Source organism: Neltuma alba, unplaced genomic scaffold, assembly GCF_004799145.2.
Source record: "Neltuma alba isolate B1F8T4 unplaced genomic scaffold, ASM479914v2 tig00002907_pilon, whole genome shotgun sequence".
NCBI lineage: Eukaryota > Viridiplantae > Streptophyta > Magnoliopsida > Fabales > Fabaceae > Neltuma > Neltuma alba.
Window position 1 is genome coordinate 831,236 of NW_021633066.1, and position 23,318 is coordinate 854,553.

At 33.6% G+C, this 23,318-nt stretch overlaps 2 protein-coding genes and 1 long non-coding RNA gene across 3 annotated transcripts; 1 reads left to right on the forward strand and 2 right to left on the reverse strand.

Moving 5' to 3' along the window:
* Nucleotides 1–1,404: 1,404 nt before the first annotated feature.
* Nucleotides 1,405–19,996, forward strand: LOC114739771 (uncharacterized). The gene is made up of 3 exons (XR_003739637.1): nt 1,405–1,472; nt 18,368–18,372; nt 19,986–19,996. It is a non-coding gene; the product is annotated as an uncharacterized LOC114739771 (long non-coding RNA).
* LOC114739770 (glutathione S-transferase U10-like) lies at nt 9,071–10,240 on the reverse strand. The gene is made up of 2 exons (XM_028927846.1): nt 9,920–10,240; nt 9,071–9,462 (listed from the first exon to the last, which is right to left on the reverse strand). Exons 1-2 carry the CDS (start codon nt 10,238–10,240, stop codon nt 9,100–9,102), a joined length of 684 nt encoding a protein of 227 aa, XP_028783679.1. The 3' UTR covers nt 9,071–9,099.
* LOC114739769 (LL-diaminopimelate aminotransferase, chloroplastic-like) lies at nt 15,029–23,318 on the reverse strand. Its single transcript, XM_028927845.1, has 11 exons — nt 23,295–23,318; nt 22,993–23,171; nt 22,791–22,867; nt 21,450–21,517; nt 20,533–20,649; nt 19,897–19,959; nt 18,731–18,835; nt 18,520–18,570; nt 16,989–17,309; nt 16,157–16,363; nt 15,029–15,454 (listed from the first exon to the last, which is right to left on the reverse strand). Exons 1-11 carry the CDS (start codon nt 23,301–23,303, stop codon nt 15,161–15,163), a joined length of 1,491 nt encoding a protein of 496 aa, XP_028783678.1. The 5' UTR covers nt 23,304–23,318; the 3' UTR covers nt 15,029–15,160.

Sequence of the window (23,318 nt, forward strand, 5' to 3'; positions counted from 1 at the left end):
TTCCGCCGTTAAGTGAAGATTATTGTGATGAACTACACTGCCTCTAGTCTAATATAAGAGTTAGTAAGATATTTAATTTGTATTTTAAATATAAGATCTCAATTCATATTTTTTTTATATTTATTCTTTTTTGTTTCAAATAGTCCTCAGGGTGATTAATATATTAAATGGTTTTTATTATAACATACAGATTCATAAGGGTACTTTGGGAAAAAAACAACACTCATTTATTATAAATAACTAACTAAACTAATTTTTTTTTAATATTTACAAATTAGTTATTTAACTCTTATGTTAAGGAGTGAGGTAGTATTATCTTTATTTCTTCGTCCACCCCCCCCCGGTATTTTGCCATTCTTTGTCTAGGATTTCCTAGCTAGTACTGGTTTCCGAGTGTCGTGTTTCGTTTTTTCCAATATGAAGGTTTCATAAATTTTTATTTAAACCAAATTGGGGGTTAAATCATTTAGAAATTTTAGAATATTAGGAGATTCTATTTGGTGCAAGAGATGGCCATTAGGATAACTCTAGTGTGTCAGCATACACGCACCACACACACATGCATTTTGCCTATTACGCTGCAATTTTTTTCCCTACTAAATTGTGTGATAATATTTTATAATTGATATTAAGCTTTCTGAGAAACTTACTTTCTAGGCAGTCCAGTTTGGTATGTTGGCAACACTCAGGAAATAAGCCAGTAATTAGTTAAAAAGAAGCCGCTTAATTACTTCGTATAGCACAAAATCACTTAAAATAAGATAATCTGCCAAGACGTAACAGAGCAAACGACATCATCATTTATGCAGAACACATAATCACAGGTAACATTACAAAAGCTGATTTATTTAGAGAGCAATATTAGGGAGAGCTCATTAACCTGTATCTGCTACATTAACATATTAAACACCAACATCTGCATCATTAATCACTCAACGGACTACCTTCCGGATATGAGGCACAAAGGCCGATGGCGGAGGAGGGGATGGGGTGGGGGATGGCGTTGGTGGCGGCGGCGTTACTGGTTCGAACACAACGTTGAACTTTTCATAGACCCCATCAGGACAAAACACCATACGGTAAAAGTCTTTATTATGTTCGTAAGGTGTGATCATAAGAGGATAATCATCTTTTCCTCCAAATTTGAAGTTAATATAATACTCATGGGCCGAATCATCAGATTTGGCAATTTCGAACCAACCTGGCATGGTTACAATATCATCGGTTGGACCAATCACCACCGGGTACTGTTTGCCGCCAGGGATCGAAACATTCCAGTTGCCTGGTTCAGCACAGTGAGAAACCTCAGCAAATTCGAAATCTGTTTTTTCTTCCAACTTGATAGTGTCATCATCCGCATGTAAAATCGAACTCTTATTATCAGAGCCGATGATCACCGTGGTGGCACAGGTATCATGCCCAACTTGATCGACTTCAATTCCACGGGATTTGTTGTTGGCATCCAGAATGTGGTATTGCTCACCAGGCACCACAGCGTTGCCATAGGTGTCGACCACAACTTCTGCAGCTAGGGTTAGGTGTTGAGTGGAGAAGGCAAAGAGAAGAAGAAGAAACAGAGAAGAGAATGCAGTCTTCATTGTTGTAATAAAGAATGCAATATGATAGGAAAGTGATGAGAGGGTGTGTTATGGAAGAGAGTGAAATATGACAGAAAAGTGAGAGGGTGTGCTGTGGAAATGGTAGCTTGCATGGCTTCTATTTATAGAGTTTAGAAGGCAAAGGTGAGGGACTAGTTTGGTTGCTTGTTACTTTGACGAGCACTCTAAGTTCATCAAATCATAGACCGTCCAAATCTGAGTTGAACTGTCTAGATTTAATTTTTAAAAAAATAATTATTTTAATAGATATAGAATCTAAAATAAAGACAATCTTTTTCACTGTTTTTAAAATAATTGATTAAAATTTTAAATTTAGACTATTCAAATCAAACCTAAACGATTCAAATTTGATGAGCGTCCAAACTGGTTACCATCTCACTGCTTATAGGCCACCACAACAATTTTCTAAGTTACAAGGGAAATTAGCAAGTTCTCAATAAATGACTAGGATAAAGGAGAGTTTTTAAATGGGCTAAAAGTAAAGATCGGTTGTACAACTGATCTTTAAAAAAAAAAAAAAAGGACCGGTTTCTTAATAACTAATCTGGAAAACAAAATAAAAAATATTTTCAGAATAATAAAGTTGCGTGAATTCTTTTTTAAAAAAATACGAATTTTATAAAATTGTAACAATCCAACCCAAAAAAATAGCACTTACAAATAATCCAGACTTGAAAATCGCAACAAAAAGTCCAACAATAAGGAATAGCAATAACAAATGTAATAAAATATATTTTTCTCAGGTTGAATCGACAACAAACAAACGCAAATATCGAGTTATATATAAGCCAGAGAAATTTAAAGATTGAGCCGTACTTCGAACTGAAATATCATATGGCGTTTATGCTATCAAACGCTCAGTCTAAAAATTTATTAAATATTATTTTTAAAATTAGTTATACTATTTTTTAGACTAATTGTATAAGTATCCAATCTAAAAAAGTATATTTTACACCTTATGTCTAAGGAACCAATCTAAAAAGTTCGCCAATATTTAAAATATGTACTAGTGAATGATTTTGTAACAAGGACTGGACTAATTCAAGAATTTGGATCTTATAAAAGGGACCAGAGAAACCATAGATCAGAGCAAGGTAAAAAATAATTAATAAGATGTACTTAAGGAATTAATAATAATAATAATAATCCAAGATACCGGTAGTTGTTGAATAATTTTAATTTAGTTTTATGTATTTTTTTATTTTTATTGAACTTAATTCATACATTCATGATGTTAATTGTTATAATCTTGCAATCTACAGAGTTGCCTAGTTCAACTACTTTGCTTTTTAGTTGGCAAAAAAAAAAAAAAATAGTAGTACTTTGCTTTTTAATACTTCTTGAAAATTAACTTTTCAGAATAATGTGCTAATTTTTAATCTTTATGACATAAACATCTTTACTTTAGGTTTAATTATGAAATGTGCTTTCTTAAATTAACACAAAACACTTAAAGCCAAAAAAATAATACAAAACACTTAAGAAGTACAGGTTAATTTTGATTCTATATAATTTTCTTAAATTATTTGAGTTCCGTGAGAAATTAGCCTTACCTCGAAAGTCATAATCCATCAAGTTCTAAATATAGAAGTTAATTAGAGGATTTATTTTGATTTTAGAGAAAATTAATTTGGCAGTACAGTCCTTATAGTTTTTTTATTTTTATTTCTTCCTTATTAATGGCTCCGTTAGTGGTACAGGTCCTCCTCCCCATCTCTCCCCTTCCTTCCTTAAAGTAACCCCTCCACAATCCTCCACCTCTCTCCTCTACCTCTTCCCCACCACTCACCACTGCTCCTTCACAATCCGAGCTGCTTGTGACAAGTTTGACAGGAAGAAACCCCATGTCGACCCATAGCCTTCGAAAGCAAAGCTATGATTGATGCAAAATTTTGATCGGTGAATGTAAGAGGAGAATGTTTACAGTCTTTATTTGATTTACTTTATATGGTGAGAGCAATACTACCTCTTGTCTTTAATATAAGATCTAACTAACTAATTTAAGTAGATTAAAAAAATTAGTTAAGTTAATTATTTATAATAAATAAGTGTTGTCTTTTCTAAAATACTTCTACTAATTATATGTATTAGCCAGAACTATTATTTGATGAACAATTTAATATATGCACCTATTACAAGGGTTACCTTAAAAATAAGTGGATACGAGAGACAAAGTGAATTGGAATCTTATATTTATGACCAAATTAAATCTCAAACTAGTTCTTATATTAAAGATCGAAGGTAATAACTTATTTAGAAAGGTGGAGGATTGTGATGAAGGAAGATCTACACATCACCCATGCTCAACATTACCCAACGATGTGTGGATATTTTATAAACAAAAGGAGGATTGTGATGAAGGAAGATCTACACATCACCCATGCTCAACATTACCCAACGATGTGTGGATATTTTATAAACAACAGGACCTGCACCATTAACGGAGCAAACAACAAAGATGAAATTTTAAAATAAAAAAAAAACTATGAGGACTTAATTCAAAACCTGGAAAACTATAAAAACTGCCAGATTAATTTCTTTTGATTTAATATATAAAACCTTAATCTCCCTTTATACGATATATATCTATTATACTACCTCTAGTCCTAAATATAAGAACTAGTTAACTAATTTGAGTAGATTAAGGAAATAAGTTAAGCTAGCTATTTATAATAATGATGGAGAAAATTTTGATTAAGGACCACATAGACAATTTATTTCAAACAGCCCCAAAACATTCTGAAATGTTACTGTAGAACCAAAGGAGCAAATTAAAATTAATTTAGGAAAGGAAAAGACATTTTTACCCCCCAAAACTCTGTGACCCTAAAGCGCTTCCTCCTCTCTCTAGAAACATTCGATAGCTCCAACTCCTCTCTCTCTCTCTCTCTCACTCTATGAAAAATCCGATGTTGCGTTGAGAAAGACCATTTGCAGTCGTCGTTGTTCTGGTAAGGAGAGCCGTCGCCGTCATTACTATTCTATAATTTGCAAATTCACAATAAAAATGAGTTTTCACAACACCAAATCACCATTTTTCTGGAGAAGTGGAATTTGCAAATTTATAATACAATTCATGATAGGAACTGAAAGGCTTGCTCTCAACACTCAACAATGTAAATTTAAAATCAACCCACTGTATAATTTATCTCAAATCTGAGTAGTAAAAAAATTTCTCGTTGATTTGGAACTTCACGACAGCCTAAACCAAACCCATAAAATCTACAATAGAAGAAATGGAGAAGCATTTGCGGTATTTATGTTATTAATGGGTGTATTCGTGTTGCAAATATTCTAATCCTACTTTTGAGCTATCACTCCCCAAGTTATGAACTGTTTTGTTCAACTTTATAAATGAAATAAATCTACTTGCAAATGGACATATTTATATTGTCAATAGGCATATTCGTATTGCAAATCTCCTAAATTTACTTGTAAACTGTTGGTCTCATATTTGCGAATTGTTCTGTTTAACTTTATGAATAAAATAAATCCACTTGTAAATAGACGTATTTATATTGTTAATAGGCATATTTGTGTTGTAAATGTCCTAATTCTACTTGTGAACCATCGCTCTCAGACTTGTGAATTGTTCTGTTCAACTTTATAAATAAAATAAATCTACTTGCAAATAGACGTATTTATGTTGTTAATAGGTGTAATCATGTCGCAAATTTTCTAATTCCACTTATGAACTATCGCTCCCAGACTTGTGAATTGTTGTGTTCATGAATTCAATAAATCCACTTGCAAATAGACGCATTTCTATTGTTAATGGGTGTATTCGTGTTGCAAAGTGCCTAATTCCACTTGTAAATAGCCCCTCCTGGATTTATGAATTATCATGTTCATCTTCTTCAATTCAACTAGTTCACTTGCAAATGGATGTGTTCTTGTCATTGATATACGCATCTTTTTTGAAAATTTTCTAATTTCAGTTGTCAATATGACAGCCACATTTGTAAAACATGAAGTTGTTAACTAATGTATCCTTGTTGCCAATTCCCTAATTTCATTTGTCAATAGTATATCATATATTTATAAACTAGTGTGGATAAGCAAAAGATTAAAATTAATTGACATGAAACATACTCATAATATATATTCTCTGAAACTGAAATTGTACAAATTCCCTATACACAAATTTGAACACATTCTAAAGTAGTTTAAATTACATCTTAGATAGAAATCTTGGATAGGAATGATTTACAACGCCTAACTTCATTTTTTTTCTGTAAGTAATGAGCCACCACAACAACTCAGACTTTAGTACAGTGTATTATTCCTATGACACAAGGATAAGAACTATCAATACATTTACAAAGGTGCAATAATGAAAACTCAGAATAATTGATAAACTCATAAACATTTAATTCCACTGCCACTACTCATATATAATATATTGCTACACATTATTCAAGCATTAGTTTCAATCAATTTTTAATAATTAAACACAATACATGTTTGCAACAGGAATTTGCAAATTTACAACAAAAATACGGGTTTTCACAATACCAAATCACCATTTTTCTGGAGAAGTGAAAGGCTTACTCTCAACATTCAATGGTGTGAATCTAAAATCAACATACTGTATAATTTATCTCAAATATGAGTAGTAAAAAAATTTCTCGCTGATTTAGAACTTCACGACAACCCAAACCAAACCCATAAAATCTACAATAGAAGAAATGGAGAAGGATTTGCAGTATCATATACAGAAATTTTTGAATGGAAAGACAGTAAAAGAGGTCATGTACAGAGAGAGAGAGAGAGAGAGAGACTATGACGACAGCGAAGGCTCTTGTTACTAAAATAGTACCGACTGCAAAGGCACTCCATACTAGAATAGTAGTGACGGTAAAGGGTCTCCTTACTGAAATGACAACAGTAGCAAATAATCTCTCTCAACGCAACAGCAAATTTTTCAGATAGTGAGAGAGAGAGAGAGAGAGAGAGAGAAGAGCTCAAGCTATCAAATGTTTCCAAAGAGAAGGGGAAGAGTTCCAGGGTCAGAGTTTTTAGGGGTAAAAATGTCTTTTCTTTTTCTCAGTTAATTTCAGTTTGCTTCTTTGGTCCTGCAGTGACATTCTAGAATGTTTTTAGGGATATTTGAAATAAATTGCCTATTGTGGTCCTTAATTGAAATTTTCCCATAAATATGAGTTATATTTTCTAAAATATTCTTGTTAGTCAAGTGTATTGGCTAAAACTACCATTATTAGGACTAACTTGGGAAAGAATGTATAAATATGAGGACAAAGTGGATTGAAATTTTATATTTAGGACTAAAATAAAAGTCAAACGATGTCTTATATTAAAAATCGGAGGTAGTATTTTTTACCCAAAACTACGCCTATTTATTACACATATTAATTAATGTATGAAATCAATAAAAACTGCGTATCCAATATAAATAATTAAAAAGATTTTAGAGCCACCAAAACACATTTTTTCACATAAATATTATTTGGTCACTTTGAATATTATTTTACTAACTATAAACCTTAAGTCATGGTTAAAAAAAACTATAAACTTTGAGTAATTTTATCATTAATTTAAAAAATAACATAATCGGGATTCAGGGCCTTTAACATTAAAATAATTGAAGAGCCAAATGACAGAAAATTTAAATAATCACCGGATCGAACATGACACAAAACGAAAATTAATCGATCGAAAATAGATCCTTCACTTAGATTAAACATTATTACCTTTTTTGTGGATAAATGTTTAACATGTTCAAATTGAACGAATATAATACTCCACTATTATATATGGTTAAAAATAGACAACATATAATTTAGCATTGACAGTTGACACGCATCCTCAACGCGCATCACGCACAAATTAATTAAGAGGTTGTTAAACGGGACGTCTTTAATTACATATGGTCGATCATAATTTATATGAAGACAAATTGGGAAATATTATGGTATGTTTAAAATTCTTCAAATATTGATAAATTCTTCATGCATGCAACACAAAATGATAGAGACGTAGAGAAATTGAAGGACAACTCTTTGTGGTCTTCATCGAATCGGACAGAATATAGTCATGTGGTAAAGACATCTGTGAGTTGCTGGTGTATATAAAAAAACTAATGAACAATGCATCTGATTGTCGTTTCCGTACAAATGAAAGAAAATTTAAATATTCCCCAGAAAAATGACACAAATTAACGATTAATCTACGGAATATAATAACCCTTAACGCAGATTAAACTTGATCTTTCTTGGAGTTCATGTTTAACGTGAATGTATAAATAGTATGTTTAATTTAATTCAGATAAGAATAGAATTAAAAACTAAATCTCTTGGCTGTAGTGAGAACGACTGACTCTAGGACGAGTCAGCTTTTAACATTAGATCTAATTTTCTTTGTGACGAGTCATGTCGTCACTGAAAGAGACTTTTCAAAAATTAAGTGACGAAGAAATTGAAAGAGACTTTTAATTGAACTAGGACAGCAGAGAACGAGTTAAAATAGTGATAATTGCTTTCAAATTGAACCAAAATTCAAACTAATATGTTGTTTATATGATTTAGACTTTTGAAAAATTAAATAAGTAACTTTCTATGGTTGCTTGAGCTTTTTATTAGTATGTATTGAAGGGTCTGTATATATATTTTTTTGGCCAAAGAAGTGTCTGTATATATGTTTGTGGGTTTTGTAGGATCTTTGGAGCCTCTTGGTTGAAACAAAAGAATGTGGAAATGGTCTTGAGGATCTAGAAGGCAAAGGAAAATCAAGCCTTGAAGAGCTGAGCATGCAGCACAGAGTATTTATTTAAGAACCTTTTAAACTAAAAATATGAGTGGTTGATAAAGAGTATTTAAGTCAAAATATTTAAAATTCAACTAACATATAAAGTTATCTTTTGTTTCAGAAAGATATGTATATCTTTTGGAAAAGAAAAAGAGTAATTTAGTAAAACTAAAACAATCGTATAAATTACTCATTAATCCAGCTGCTAAAAGAATAGGATAATTTAATTATTTGAGTCTAAAGAATTCTCAATACCCGCCAATATGGTTCAAGTGTTTTATTATATTAATAGGAAATAGATTTACCCGGGGGAAAAGCTAATAGATGAATAAATCACCACGAGACCATACTCACATAGTCTTAAAATTAAAGAGTGAAATAGTAGAAATTGTAATTTTAAAATTTAAAGTGGTTAAAAATCTATCTTTCTAGTTAGGATCGCTGGAGGCAATAGAATCAAACTGAATGCGTTTAAAAAAAAAAAAAAAAGCAGATATCTTATCTGACGAGCAAACCAACTTTTTATTTTATTATAAGGAGCAATCCTCATAATATTACAAATAGCAGCTACTAATACTACTTTTGCTATATTAACCTATACTGTATATAATACACAACAATAGCCGATAATTTATTCGATTGAAACGCAAGTAGAGTACCCTTTCCTTTAGATTATTAATTTATTATAGTAATTTTGTGATCAAAACAAGAAGATTCAATTGAGAGTGCCGAATTTCTCAATCAACTTGGCCACCAGCTTGTCAAGAGGAGGCTGTAACTCCTTTATCAAAGGATGTCCGTTCAGGGCATTCTCCCATGAGAGGAACTCGAAGTTCTTTTGGGGACAAATCATCTCCATTTTTGTGGCCTCCTTGATGGCCTTGTAGTTAGTAGAGTTTGCTCCCACCACAATGTCCAGCAGCCCCAAAGTCTTAATGCCCTTGGAGTAAAGGAATTCCTCAGCAAAATCTTTCTCGATCCCTTCAATAAAAATGGCAACTAACTCATTCACCTTCTCAATTGCTTTCTCTCTTTCTTTCGCTTTTGATCGTAGGATGGTGTAGATAGCTGGAATGATCTGAAAACAAAAATCATTTTATTAGAATCTTTAAACACACAAGCTTTTGATGTCTTGGAGCATCAATTCATCAAAGGGATAAGGTTTTTAAATATCTCGGACGTATACACAAAGAAGCACCCAGTACCTTTTTTTTTTTTTACTCTTATATATCCTGAAATTTTTATTTCGTAACATTTCTGTCCCAACCCATTATCTACCATTAAGTATGACCGTTAAAGACACATGTCAAACCACATAATTCAATAGTCAAACTTAGCGGATAACAACTAGTATATTTTTGCTATAAAAATAAACTTCCGGGACATATAAGAGCCAAAAAAATCCTACAGGTGCTGGATGCTCCTTCATGGATATTTTCAGGGTATTTAAAACCTTGTCCCATTCATCAAACTCTGTCAAAAGAATATTACGTATAGAAGAAGATTTTAGCATAGGTTGTGGAAGTGACACTCACTTTTTGATCATGGTAGTTGACCCAAAAGCGGATTTTGGCCCTTTGATAAGGATCATGAGGCAAGAGTCTAGAAGTGTGACCCCAAGTTTCGTCGATGTACTCCAGAATCACAAGCGAGTCAGCTATTGCCTTATCATTGTGTAACAGCACAGGAACTTTTTTCACAGGATTGTTCGTCAGCAGTAGATCACTTTTGTTCGATAAGTCTTCCTCCATATATTTGTAGGGTATGCCTTTAAGTTTGAGGGCCAGTTCAACCCTTCTACAGTAGGCACATGCCCATGTTCCCAACAGCACAACTTGGTTATCTTTCTCTCCCATTGCTTGTTTCTGTTTTTTTTCTGTGTGATCCATCAATTTGCACCAATGTTAGGGTTTTATAGAAGTTATTTCCCCGCTCAGCCAATGTGCATTTCTTGAGGAAGAAGCAGCAAAATGCATTTTTGCTTTCTTGGACAGAAAGATTGGTCCATTTTGAATAGTAACCAAACAAAAAAAAAAAGGGACTTTACAGACAAGATTTCAATGTACCCAAGGACCAAGTCTTTTTCTTCTAGTGAGAAAATTTTAGGAAAGGGGTAGCCATGGACCAAGTCTTATGCAACATAAAGGTTGCATTTTGTGGATGGAAATTTTGATTTCTTATTTATATTGGAACCCACCGAGAAGGTAATTCGGCATTCAAAATGTAGAATATTTTATTTATGTATTTGAACCAACATTAAATTACTGAGGTTTCTTTTTCTATTTTAACCATTTTTTTAGGTGTGCAAATTTGGGACCGCTATGAGAAATCCTTTAAAATTTGTGACTCATTTTGTTTTTCGATTGCAAATTTCTGGTTTTTTTTAATTTCTTTTCATATTGGAAGTGAAAATAAATACAGGACTGGCTCAAATTTTGGGGAAGAATAATGAATAATTGAACAAGTCAACACCTTTACCAAACACGTAATACCAAACAAGCATTAGACCACTCACTTAAGCAGAACAGGATGAATAATGAGTTTAAAGTTGCGCATAATAGCCAAATAATATCTGTAAGTCCAATATTTGCTAAAGTGTGGGCCTAATTAATTTTGCTTTTTGGATTAACAAGCTCATCAATTATGTTTACAACAGTAAGGGCTAGCACTTAATCCAGGGGAAGAATATCCAGGTATCTATATATATCTAGATATAATATAGAAAAGATTAATGTGCAAATCCCCACAATTTATTATTTTTACCTTATTTTTAATTAAGTTTTTGAAGTTTTCTTTATTGGTCCTTATAGTTTTCTCAATCATCGACACTGGTTGTTATGCTTGTAAAAAGTTCTAACTTGTCATATTATTCATGAGTATAATACAACACATCTTTTAGATTCTAAATAATGCGAGGACCTACACAAGTCATGTTTATTCGGTTGTTTACAATGAAGTTGCATATAATTACCAAAAAATCCTAATGACAATAGAGTAGTCTGCATTGCTTGGAATAAGGAATGACAACTTATTCTTATTAGGACTTACTGATAATTATTTTTTTCTTTGGGGTCTCATTGTAACTTTCCCAAGAAATAAAATGAAGAGTTAATATAATTTTTTATTCTTAAAATTTTAGCCCATTTTGGTTTTGGTTCTTCAAATTTCAAAAGCCGTGGTTTTAGTCCCTGGAATTTAGTCTGTCTTAAAATGATGCAACGGTGTTAAAATCTGTTGAAATGTGATAATTAATTATGTTAAAAGTGGTGATATGAACTCACCAGATAACACTTAAGTGGATCTTATATGCTGGATCTTATATGAATAACAAAGTGCAACTCAGTCAAAAGCTTCTAAAACTGAATAGTGAGGAAGAAAAAATAGGAGGCCAAAGATCTGAGTTTTGAGAATCTGTTCTTTTTTTCCCCCTTCTATTATCAACACAAGATATAACTAGATACCATCTGGTGAGTCTACATCACCACTTTGACATTATTTATGATACTTTAGTAGAATTTAACATTGTTATATTTTCAGAGACTAACATTTTAAGACAAACTAAATTTTTGAAACTAAAAACCATGAGTTTGAAATTTGAGAGACTAGAATCAAAATAGACCTAAATTTTAAGGATCAAAGATTATATCGACTCTAAATGAAATGGGAGAATTGAAAGAGCATAGTTGGTTGCTTTGTCTGTTGTGCTCTGAGTAGAAAAGATAGCAACGGTTGGTGTCAAGTAACAGTTTATTGGTGATGTGCCAGACTACTTATCGGGCAAAGAAAAGAAAAATCAAACCAGACTGGACCAGTCAGTTCAATTAGAAACCGGTCATACGGCCTATGTTCAGTCTAGTTTGAGTCCTAAACCAGTTAAGGATTAAACCTTATTGTGAAAGAGAAGTGAAAAATCGTGATAAAAGATGAAGTGGAGAAGTGTTTAAGAATAAAGATTATTTTGGGAGAGTGAAGGCTCAAGATTTGCTGTTGAAGTTGTGAGAAAAAGAGACCGTAAAAAATAGAGACAGCACCGGCAAGAACTTCAAATTGAAGCTAAGAGCATGAAAAGATGGAGTTAACGTGTTTCCTAGCTCTGACATAACGTGTTTCGGTACTTCTTTTTTTTTTTCCCCCTGGTTATTCAAAGCTTGCTTAGTGCGATGACTTTGTGGAAATAAAAAATTATTTATATTATTATATTCTATGAGTAGCGCAGCACTCTATCTATAAGTTGCTTATATTATACGTAAATATACTAGAAGAGGAGAAAAGGACTCATATTATTATTTTTAAAAATTATTTTTGTTAAAAAAATATTTCAGCTGTATAAGGATGGATATTCCCAACATTGTATGTTGTTATTGTTAGAATTAAACCATTGTTGATTGTTGTATTTATTTTATATTTTTATATTAGTAATAATTAATGTAGTTGTATTTTGTTAATTAAATTATATTATTTTAATATGACCGGTCTTATCCTGAGTTAATCCCAATCTAACCTACTAATTCCTGAACTAATAACTTCACCAATTTAGTGTTCGATCTGATTTTTTGAACCTTGATTGGATTGTCTTATAAGAGCAACGGAGTTATATTTTGGGCCTTCATATTTGGGTAAATTTAGAGTCCAATTGTTTAAATTGGTTCAAGTGGGCTCCGTAGATGAATAAGACACTAGATTTATGGGCTTGGCCTTGATGACTTCGTCAGTGCCAACGGCAAGCCTCCCCACCTTTGGTACCCAAACTGAACTCAAAGCCATTAATGGCCGATAAAGAGGTTGACTCTGGCTGAGATGCAACTGAGAAGAGAACAAGAACCTTGCTATACCTGTGACGACAAATTATTTGCTAATCGTAGATGACCAAATCATCGATTGATGATTTTACAAAGCAAGATAGAAGGAGAATGTCAACTTCAAGGATTTCCCGTCATTTCAATAGGTTTTCTTTCAGCTGTGCGCACTTTTTTGATACACACACATATATATATTTTGAATACTCATATAAACAAACATGCATGGAGGCTAACAATCCCCTTCCGTCAAAATGAATAAATAAAAGGAAGAGTTTAATTAATGAGTTAAATTCAAATTTTTCTCCAAAAATTTTCTTATACTAAATTACCTGCAGTGTTCTTTCAAGTCTCAAAATAAATATTTAATTTAATTAATTTCTTAATCTTTAATTAAGCAAACCCCCCAAACCCCCAATTTTCATTGCAAATTCTACGTTGTTATGTAAGAGTGAAATTATCTTTGATGTGACCTAGAGTCCGTTTGGATTGGTAATAGAAAAGGCATCTTATTTCTAATCTGACTTTTAGAAAAATAAGATTGGATAAAAGTTAAATTGGATAAGGTGAATTGTGTTTGAATTAGAGTTTTAAAAAGTTAGTTTGTAAAAGTGAAATTAGTAAAAAATTGTTTGGATTATAATTGAATAAAAATAAGTTTGTTTAAGTAAAACAAATGAGACCCACATTTTGTCATTCTTTCTCTACTTTTCCAACTCTATAAGCTGCAGTTTTTAGCTTTTGGCTCAAGTATGTGATTTTGGCATTAGCTCTTAATTTTTTAAGCTCTTCCAAACACACTCAAACATATTAAAAGCCAAAAGTCACTTAAAAGCTACTTAAAAGTCACCCAAACATAGCCCCACACAGGCACTTAATTCAAGTTCTACAATAAACCATACTCTCCCTAACATCAATCTAGTACACCCAACAATCTCGTTTCTGTCAACGTATCCCTTCCTTTAGCAACTTGATACATTGTTGTTGCAGTGTCATGAGCCAAAAGAAAGGATTAAAATAGGTTAAACAGGAGCTTATCAAAATCGAACACAAATTTTTGGACATTATGTGCCTGTTTGGATTTTACCCGATATTTCAAACAACCTTTTTACCAATCTCACTTTTATAAATTCCAATCCAAATACAATTCAACTTATCTAATTTAACTTTTACCCAACTTTACTTTTCTAAAAATCAAATTAACAATAAACTATTTTTTCAATCACTAATCCAAACGGACTCTACATTCATATGACATAACCTTAAACAAAAGATCATGTTATGGCCAAGCTTGGAAGTAAATTCCACCAGAAACTTGCACATTGCAGTAACTAACCTTCACTCAAATGTAAGTTTGCAAACTTCAGTTTATGCAATAGTTTCGCAAGCTCTAAAGCAAATACACACTTAAAGTCCTGCATTGTTTTCATCATTGCTCGTGCATGAAACAGTTGCGACATTCAATATTTGTCTCATTCTTCATGGATGAGGAACTATATTGTTTCAATTTGTATTCTTCGCGTTACATTCATTTTACACTCGAAAATCTCAAGACAGTTTAAAGAACCAGCCGTTTCGGCCAGGAAATTCCAAAGAACTTGATAGGAAAATACTAGGAAATTCCAAAGAACTTGATAGGAAAATACTCTCTTGATAAATGCCACCTCAAAATTTTGGACTCAGATCGCTTACCTCTGTGGCCAGGCAAACAAAACCTACTTAGTCTCTACATAAAATCATCAGCCAAAGTCTAATTGCAGGATTAGGACATCCTCAATAGAAACAGATCTAAAAGTTCAATGACATCAATATAAATATGTTCTACTAAAGAGGCTCCATGTTCACTACCTAAGATGAAAAAACAGAGATAAATTATTAAGCAATATTCAAAATGTTACAACAACCCTCCTAGGCCTAAGGCAAAATAGATCAGTTTCAGTTCAATACAGCATAAAATTTATTATGTAGCATACTCTAAATTCAATTGTAAAGTTGCTTGAACCTTCTGCAAGCCTCCAATATATTTTCCCTGTGACCAAAGGCACTAACCCTGACAAAACCTTCCCCGCCAGGTCCGAAACCACTGCCAGGTGTTGTAACCACATGAGTCTTCTCAAGAATCTCAGCAAATACATCCCATGAACTTCGCCCAGGGAAATGAACCCACACATATGGGGCATTTTTACCTCCATATACTTTAAATCCGAGGGTTTCAAATGTCTCTGTTATTATGTTTGTGTTTTCTTTGTAGAATCCAATAACATCTTGCATAGCCTGCATTCCATTTCAGCAAGTCCATCAAGCTGCTCATCTCATATGTTTTGAATTTTCACAAAATTTCGTCAAATCACATATCATTCTGCCCCAAATAACATACTCACTTCAGTACTAAATGTAGGAGAGATAACTATTTCACAAATATTGAAGAAATTAGTTAATTATTTGTAACAAATGTTTGTTTGGTTTCCCTAAAATATCCCCTTTAATCATTACTCCCATTAATGGAAAATCCCTTTAATATGGATAGTTTCTGGAAAAAATTATAAACTTGGAGTCAAAGTTGATTAAGGTCTTATACTTAGGACAAAAGCAAACATTTCATTTCAACTAATTCCTACGTTTAGGACTAAAGAGAGTATTATCGAAGGCAAAGAAATGGGAAACTCAAGGCTCAACTTTGCAACCCACTGTCACATCCTCATCTAATAAAAGCAAGTCATAGCAGTTCATCATGAACTACAATCAGAGAAGTTGAAAAGGTGGGGTGAATGCATGCAATATGGGATGATACCAAAATCAGAGAAGTGGAAAAGGCATCAAGTGGATAAAAAGACAGTTACATGCAATAATTAAACTTTTTTTTTTTCTTTTAGAGCATAGCCCATTGAACTTGGTCAAACAAAGGTAGCATATGGTATGAACCTAGCTTGCTTGTGAAATGAATTCAAAGACTTCGGCAATAAAACAATAACTAACCTTAAGGCCTTCTGGTGAGAGGCAAGCCAAACCACCTGCTTGAGAGATATTAGATGCACCATTAAAGCTAGTACATACAATACGGTTGAAATCCCTGGCAACTGGAAAGCCATCTGAAAACAATAACTGCTTTGGAATCACTGTCCATCCCAACCGAACTCCAGTGAAACCAGCATACTTGCTAAATGATGCTGTCTCAATTGCGACCTAAGATTGTTGTGAGGATACAAACATGTTATCAAGCAGAAATGCAAAAGGTATTACTTGATGGTCAGAATCAGTTTCCTAAATGAATTCAATTGGCTGCTGCTTATTAAACTTGTACAACTTTAGTGTAGCCCTATGAAGCAGTGACATGAAAAATCTGAGGCATACACATACTGGACATGCCAAACATTCATGGGAATGAATATTTGAATCCTGCTCTATTGTGCCATAATGCAGGAACTCATCAGCTGAGTGCAATCAGAATACATGACAAGGCACTTATAGCTGAATAAATAAATCAAAGAAAAATTATGTCACCAAGAAAAAAATTTATATTTTTGCCAAAAAAATCTAGTGCTACGGCCTACAGCGGAACAGTAACACGTAGAACATATGAAGTGGCACATAACATTGAACAAGAGAAGAATCTACCAGATGCATCATTCAATGGTAAACAAATTATAATTTACCATCATTCAAATCGCCCACATATTATGATCATATTAATGGTTAACTAAATGCAAGTCATTAAGATTCATAGTCAAAGGAGCCAAGAGTTGACAAAATGCTAATCGTGAAAAATCAGTTCTGATAGAGGGTGGGTGAGAAGAGAAATCTGGCATACTTCTTTGGCTCCAGGAATTTCAAAGATGGAGCGCGGTTTGTCATCTGAAATGTACATTGCATATGCAGAATCATAGACAATTATAGACCCATTGTCCTTGGCAAACTGAACTAATTGAGTTAGTTGCTCCCTTGTTGCTGCGGCACCAGTAGGATTGTTGGGTGAACAGAAAAATATTATGTCTGCTCGTGAAGCTAATGATAAATCAGGAAAGAAACCATTTTCTGGAGTACATCTCATGTATTCAATGTTTCCATACTTTTCAGCATCCTTCAGATATTGGCCAGTCTGACCCATAATAACACTGGAGTCCACATAAGCCTGCATAAAAAATTACCACGACATTTATACAGATAGGAACCAGGGAACCTGAGCAGAATAAATATTTGTTCACTCCATCTTCGCATATTCTTTTTTCAATGTTTTATTCAGCTCACCATCTCTTGTAAGAATATTGTGGGCAGATATATAGCCCAAATCAGCCTATTTTCCCTTCTTTCATTATTTATCTTTTTTTTTTATATAAGTATTTATCTGTTATTATTTTCACATTTCTTGTTTCTTTTTTTATTCAGTCTCCCTTGATGCTTGGGGTTAAGCTAGTTAAATGTGCAAATCTGCCCGTATTTGCACTCTTTTGGCCAACGGAAAAAAATAGAGAACCATGGTTCAGGTATGCACAAATATAATCTTGAAAGTCTTCCAAAAAGAAAATTCACAATGAGGATGATCAACCACTCAACCAATGAGAATGAATGTAGATAGTTTGTCGCACAGAAAGAAAAATCTGACAATGTACACTAAGAGTGCCTTTATTGACGGACAATCAGATGTTCAACCATGGAGAAATAGCAAATATTCCTCAGAAACCATGAGGGAAGAGCAGTGTGCAGTATATTAAGACAGCATTCATACAAGTTTCACTGCTGACAATTATTGGAATAGTATAAAACGTGTATTCTTGGCAAGAAATCAATCTGCAAGAGCAGTAAAATCTTAAACACTGCCAAAGACAGTGTGTTTGGGAATTGAGAGTAAAAAGGAAGGCAAGGAAATGAATCCAAAGAAAATGAAAGAAGGATAAAGGAAGTGAAAGTGGTAGTTAAATGACAGTTTCACTCCCCCGACTTCAGAGAAGCTTCACTCCTCCAATATCCTCCAAATTCAATTAACTTATAATAGAAGCATGGAGCTTTGAAAGATTTTGGAAGGTCGATTAAGTGTGCGTTTGGTTTACAGCTTACCAAAAGTACATTTACCAAACTGACTTGCAAGACGGTAAAAGCAACTCCCACTTACGTATTCCAAACTGACTTTTCCATGACTTCTAAGATTTGTGGATGGACTTTCAAAATATAAATTCTTCTATCCAAAAAAAGGTTGAGTGGAAGCTAGTTTGCCAAAAGGACTTTTTGGGATACCAAAAGTGGTATCCGAACACCCCTAAAATGTTTTCATTGTCCTCTAATCATCACTAATAACTTCCAAAGAAATTGATGGATCATAATGAACAACTGCACATAAAAATTACCGGGTATGATGGGTCTTGTACTGCTATTGTTACATTTGAACCAAACATCATCTGCCACAAAATGAATATGAGAATGCCATTAACATCTGGAAATAACATGTTGATCATGGAAAACTCCCAATACAAATTTCCCCATTCTCTTTTCCCCTCCCACAATGAAAGTAAGATGGTAGAGACAGAGTCAGACATCACGTTAAAGAATATTGTCAACCTGGAGGCGAGATATGTCACATTTTGCTCCATCAGAAACAAATATATCACCTTCCTCAATGCCAAGATCGTTGTAAAACGTTGAAGCAATTGCATTTCTTAGTGGCTGCATATATTAGCAATTCCTGTCATTCTTCCAGCATCTTAAATTTCATGGAAAATCAGATAAGAAATAATCTTCAATACTACTATAAATAAAATAGAAGGAACATATTGCTTCCGTGGTCAAATCCTGTCCTTTACTTAATCTTCCTCAGAATAAACATCAAGACTTATTACATGGACTCCAGATTTTTATTTATGACTCCATACAAAGAGACTATTCCCTAGTCAAATCAATTTTTTTATAATAGAAGTTTAAACTAAAAGGAAACAAAACATGTTCAGATGACGAGAATATAGAATGATAAAATGAAATTTCGGGCTTTAACTTATGCTAAAAACGACAGCCACCAAAGGCACAAGATGGCACACAAATCCACTCGGCAAAACTTGGTTAATTCTATATGCATATAGAAATAGAAAGACATCCACTCCACACATACTCTAGAAGGCAGAACCATGGGACCAGAGTGGGAGTACTTGCAGGAAGAGTTGGTGAAGATATGGTTGATGTTGATCAAAGAGAAAGCTAACGCAAAAACACGGGAGAAGCAGCTGAAAGTGCATGATTTCCTTATTTTTAGCAATTGTTATTCAAATATCTAGTATCCAAATCCTAACAAGATAATCTATCCAAATCTTAATAAAATATTCTAAATAAAATGCCTTAACTATCCTTATTTTTAGCAATTGTTATTCAAATATCTAAATATCCAAATCCTAACAAGATAATCTATCCAAATCTTAATGAAATATTCTAAATAAAATGACTTAACTATCCTAACGGCTTATTTACAAATTACATATCATAATCTTCTAATTTTTCACTAAGTGTCTTGCTTAAGTGATTTTACAATGCATGCCAAATATTGATTCATGGGACGCATTCTGCCAGGAAGCAAAAGAAAGATAAGTCTAAGCAAACTATCAGCAAGGGTGAATCATTATTCCCACACTGACTAGAACATGATATGAGAGGATCTCATGATGACAGGATTTATAATTTATATTTATAAGTGTAATAAAGAACAAACAAAAACTCTTGAAACTGTCAATACCACATACCTTTTCACCTTGTTCAGCTCCATAACCACTATACCCCTCTACAGTAGACAGTGCAAGTGATCTCTGATACAAAAAGTAAGCAATTTCAGCACTTACGGCAGGCAAAACACTAGTTTTGTTTAACCGAGTAGAAATATAGCATCATTTATCATGCCACTTTCCAGTCACCAAAATAATAGGACTGTGTATTCATAAGATATCATTTTCTTACATATTATATGATTTATATGATTTATATGAGGTAAAATTAAGCAAATGCAACCAAGTATAGAAGGGGCATACAGATGACCGCCACAAAAACTGAAGACATAAAGTGAAACTTGTTCTATAAATCATGTGGTCCATATAAATATCCTTTGAAAACTTGACTATAGGACATCGTCTTTCAGATGGCCATTCTACCTCAGAGGGGCACAGTTAGTCAAACAGTTAACATGGTTCAGCTCATTAAGAGTAAAGCAACACATGATTAATTTTCAGTTTCAGCCACTATCACTTGACTCATTTCATTGGTCATCAATACAATCCTTGATACTATGAGTCATGAAGCTCCTATGCGAGCAGTAATTTCATAAGAATAGAATCACAATTCAGAATATAAAAGATGGAATATGTTCATTTAAGTGAAAGCTTGACCTTTGCCATTGCAGAAGTTATGACTTCAGGAATGGGCTCAGTAGTATCACCAATTCCCAAACTTATCACTTTTGCATCAGGGTACTTCTGCAAGTGTGCAGCCCTTCTTCTAGCAATCTGTTCTCCACAATAAAATGGGAAAACAAAGAATGTCAGCGCAAAGCAAAGTATAAAGTAATGCAATATCAAACAATGTAATAAAAACATCCTCAAAAATTTAAGGAGGGGGAACAAAGAAAAATTGTCCATTTTGTCAGTTTACTTGGATTAAACCCCAAAAAAAAACAAAAAGATGGTGCTTGATACCTCTGTTCCCCTCCTTTATAGGTCTTTCTCAAGGCAGACAAGATATAAAAACTTCCAGAGTCAAATGTTTCATTTTTAAGCATACATCATAGCATAAATCTCTTTTCCACTATTTTCTGCTCTACAACAATCAACTACAACAACTTTATTCAAATATAACAATTTTTCTAGTTGAGGAGTAAGGTGAGAAAAGGCATTCTTTTGAATATCACTTGAATGGCAACTTTAACTTTCATAAAGTAAATGAAAGTGGACTCTTTATCACTCAAGATTAAAAGAGAACATCAATCAATGCAAATGTTTACATACTCAATCTCCCTCCCTTTTATCTATAAAAACTAGGACTAAACCGCCCGCAGGCTTCAACATATGAACTGCTAATGTGAAACATGTAAACTAAGACATCGATGCCATTTTGTGTACAAGAACGGGGAGCCATTTCCAAAGGGAACGTAAAATGGGGGGAAATTAATGCTAAAGAAAGACTATTGATAGTCCAAACTCCATCGGTTGCACTGTGATAATAATCAACCAAATCTAAGGCACTGGAGCAATGGATCAATGAAGAAGAACAAGACTATCAGCAGAAAATGTCAAATGGCATTACAGACCTCTGGAAAGAGATAACCAGCTTGAAGTTTTCCCATGTTTGCATTGCGGGAAACTTTTGTCTTGTAAGCTTCAAAATGAAAAGAAAAGAAGCATACCGTCACACTTGACTTTAAATAACAAAGAAGGAAGAATTCAAGGAATTCTCAGCTTTTCTAGTTGTGGCATGTTCTTTTGCATATGCATTGCTATATAAAGTCCAAAAATCAGCAAATATTCACATTTCAAAGGTTATATAGAATTTTTAAGTACACAAATCAAGGTATAGAAGGAAATACTATATAGAATCATGTTTAAAATTCCAGGAACGAGGGTTCAAAATTAACTGGATGGAGTTCATCAATTGGTTGGTGTTATTCAATGGGTTTCAAACTTCATAATTACAGTTTATTTAATAGAGTGAAGATAATCATTCTCAAGTCTTCTTTCAATTAACACCAAAAGACAAATTTGTGCTCAAAGTATACCCTTTCCCTCCCCCAAAATGCAGAAGCGGACCTTGCATGAGCTTCTTGCTTCTGTAAACTACTCTTCAAAGATCATATAGTCTACAACAACTCTTCCAATACATATTCTACTAGCTGCCAGAAAAAGCCTATTCGACTACAGAAACCACCTTCAACTTCGGATAGTTTGGGCCAGTATCTTTGTTGATTTGCACAATGTAGAAAGAGCAATTTCAAGATTATTGAATCAAAAAGGTCATTATTGGAAATCTTTGAACTTGAAGCTTTCTTCTGGTCGCTCCATTGCTTCAAATTTCTTAGGAAGAGTATATCCATTGCATTTCATATCCACACTTTTCTAATTTTTCATGTTCTTAAAAATACAAAACAAAACAAACTGTAGCTAGAATGTCTGAATTGAACTAGCTATACATAGTCTTCGTTACAAATTTTTGGTAAACTGTGAGTACGTTCTACTGACTGAAAACCAGAGAACCTTAAGCTCCCTATGATTCGAGCTGGATTGTGCCTTAACTACATAATCTAGGATTAATAAATTTCGCTCTTCGAGACTAGTCAGAACACTCATTCAGCAGCAACTAACAATGTGTTCGTAACCACTAGTATATAGAACGGTTCGGTAACGGTTCCTCGTTAATTTACAGACAACTAAGCCATTTGTTAAAAAGGAATCTTCGTTTTGCTGCAAGGAAAAAAGAGCAAAACACAACATGACTCAATCCGCTTTCAAATTCAGTGAGCAATCTATCAGGTCAACGAGAAGGGGAAAAGAAATCTTCACACCACCTACCTATACCCCAGTATCGCCTAACAACAAAAATCACAACTTTCACTACAAGGAAGGAAAAAGCTATGGAGGAGAAAATTTAACGATACCAGTGAGCACTTCTTCGGGTGCCGCAACGCATTTACATATGGCCACATTTTTTGCATTCAAGGATACATTTTGACTCCTACAACATCCAAATGAAGCAGAAACGGAAATCATTGCAGGTAAGCTTTGCTGGGTGGGGTCTCATTTCTCTAGGAAAGCAAACAAAAAGCGAAAAACAGAAAGGATTTGAAGTGAAAAAAATACCTTGGATTGAAGTTTGAGGGAGCTAAAAAAGTGGAGGACGAGGAAGAGATTGAGATCGCCGGATTCTGAGAAACCATGGAGGACATCTTCGGCCAGAAGCGGAGATGGGGGAAGTCACTTGTCAGTGCAGGCCTCAGAAGCGGCTGCTCGTTCAGCAGCGCACTTGCAAAAATAGTGAACTTGAACGCATAAACCGTTTTTGGCCATCAAAATCGGGAGAAATCCTTAGGTACTCCCAGAGTACCAGGTCACTTGAACACTGACCAATCAAAAGCCTCCATTTCAGATCTATTTAATCCTACCTGGCACATGTTCCCTCTCCAACT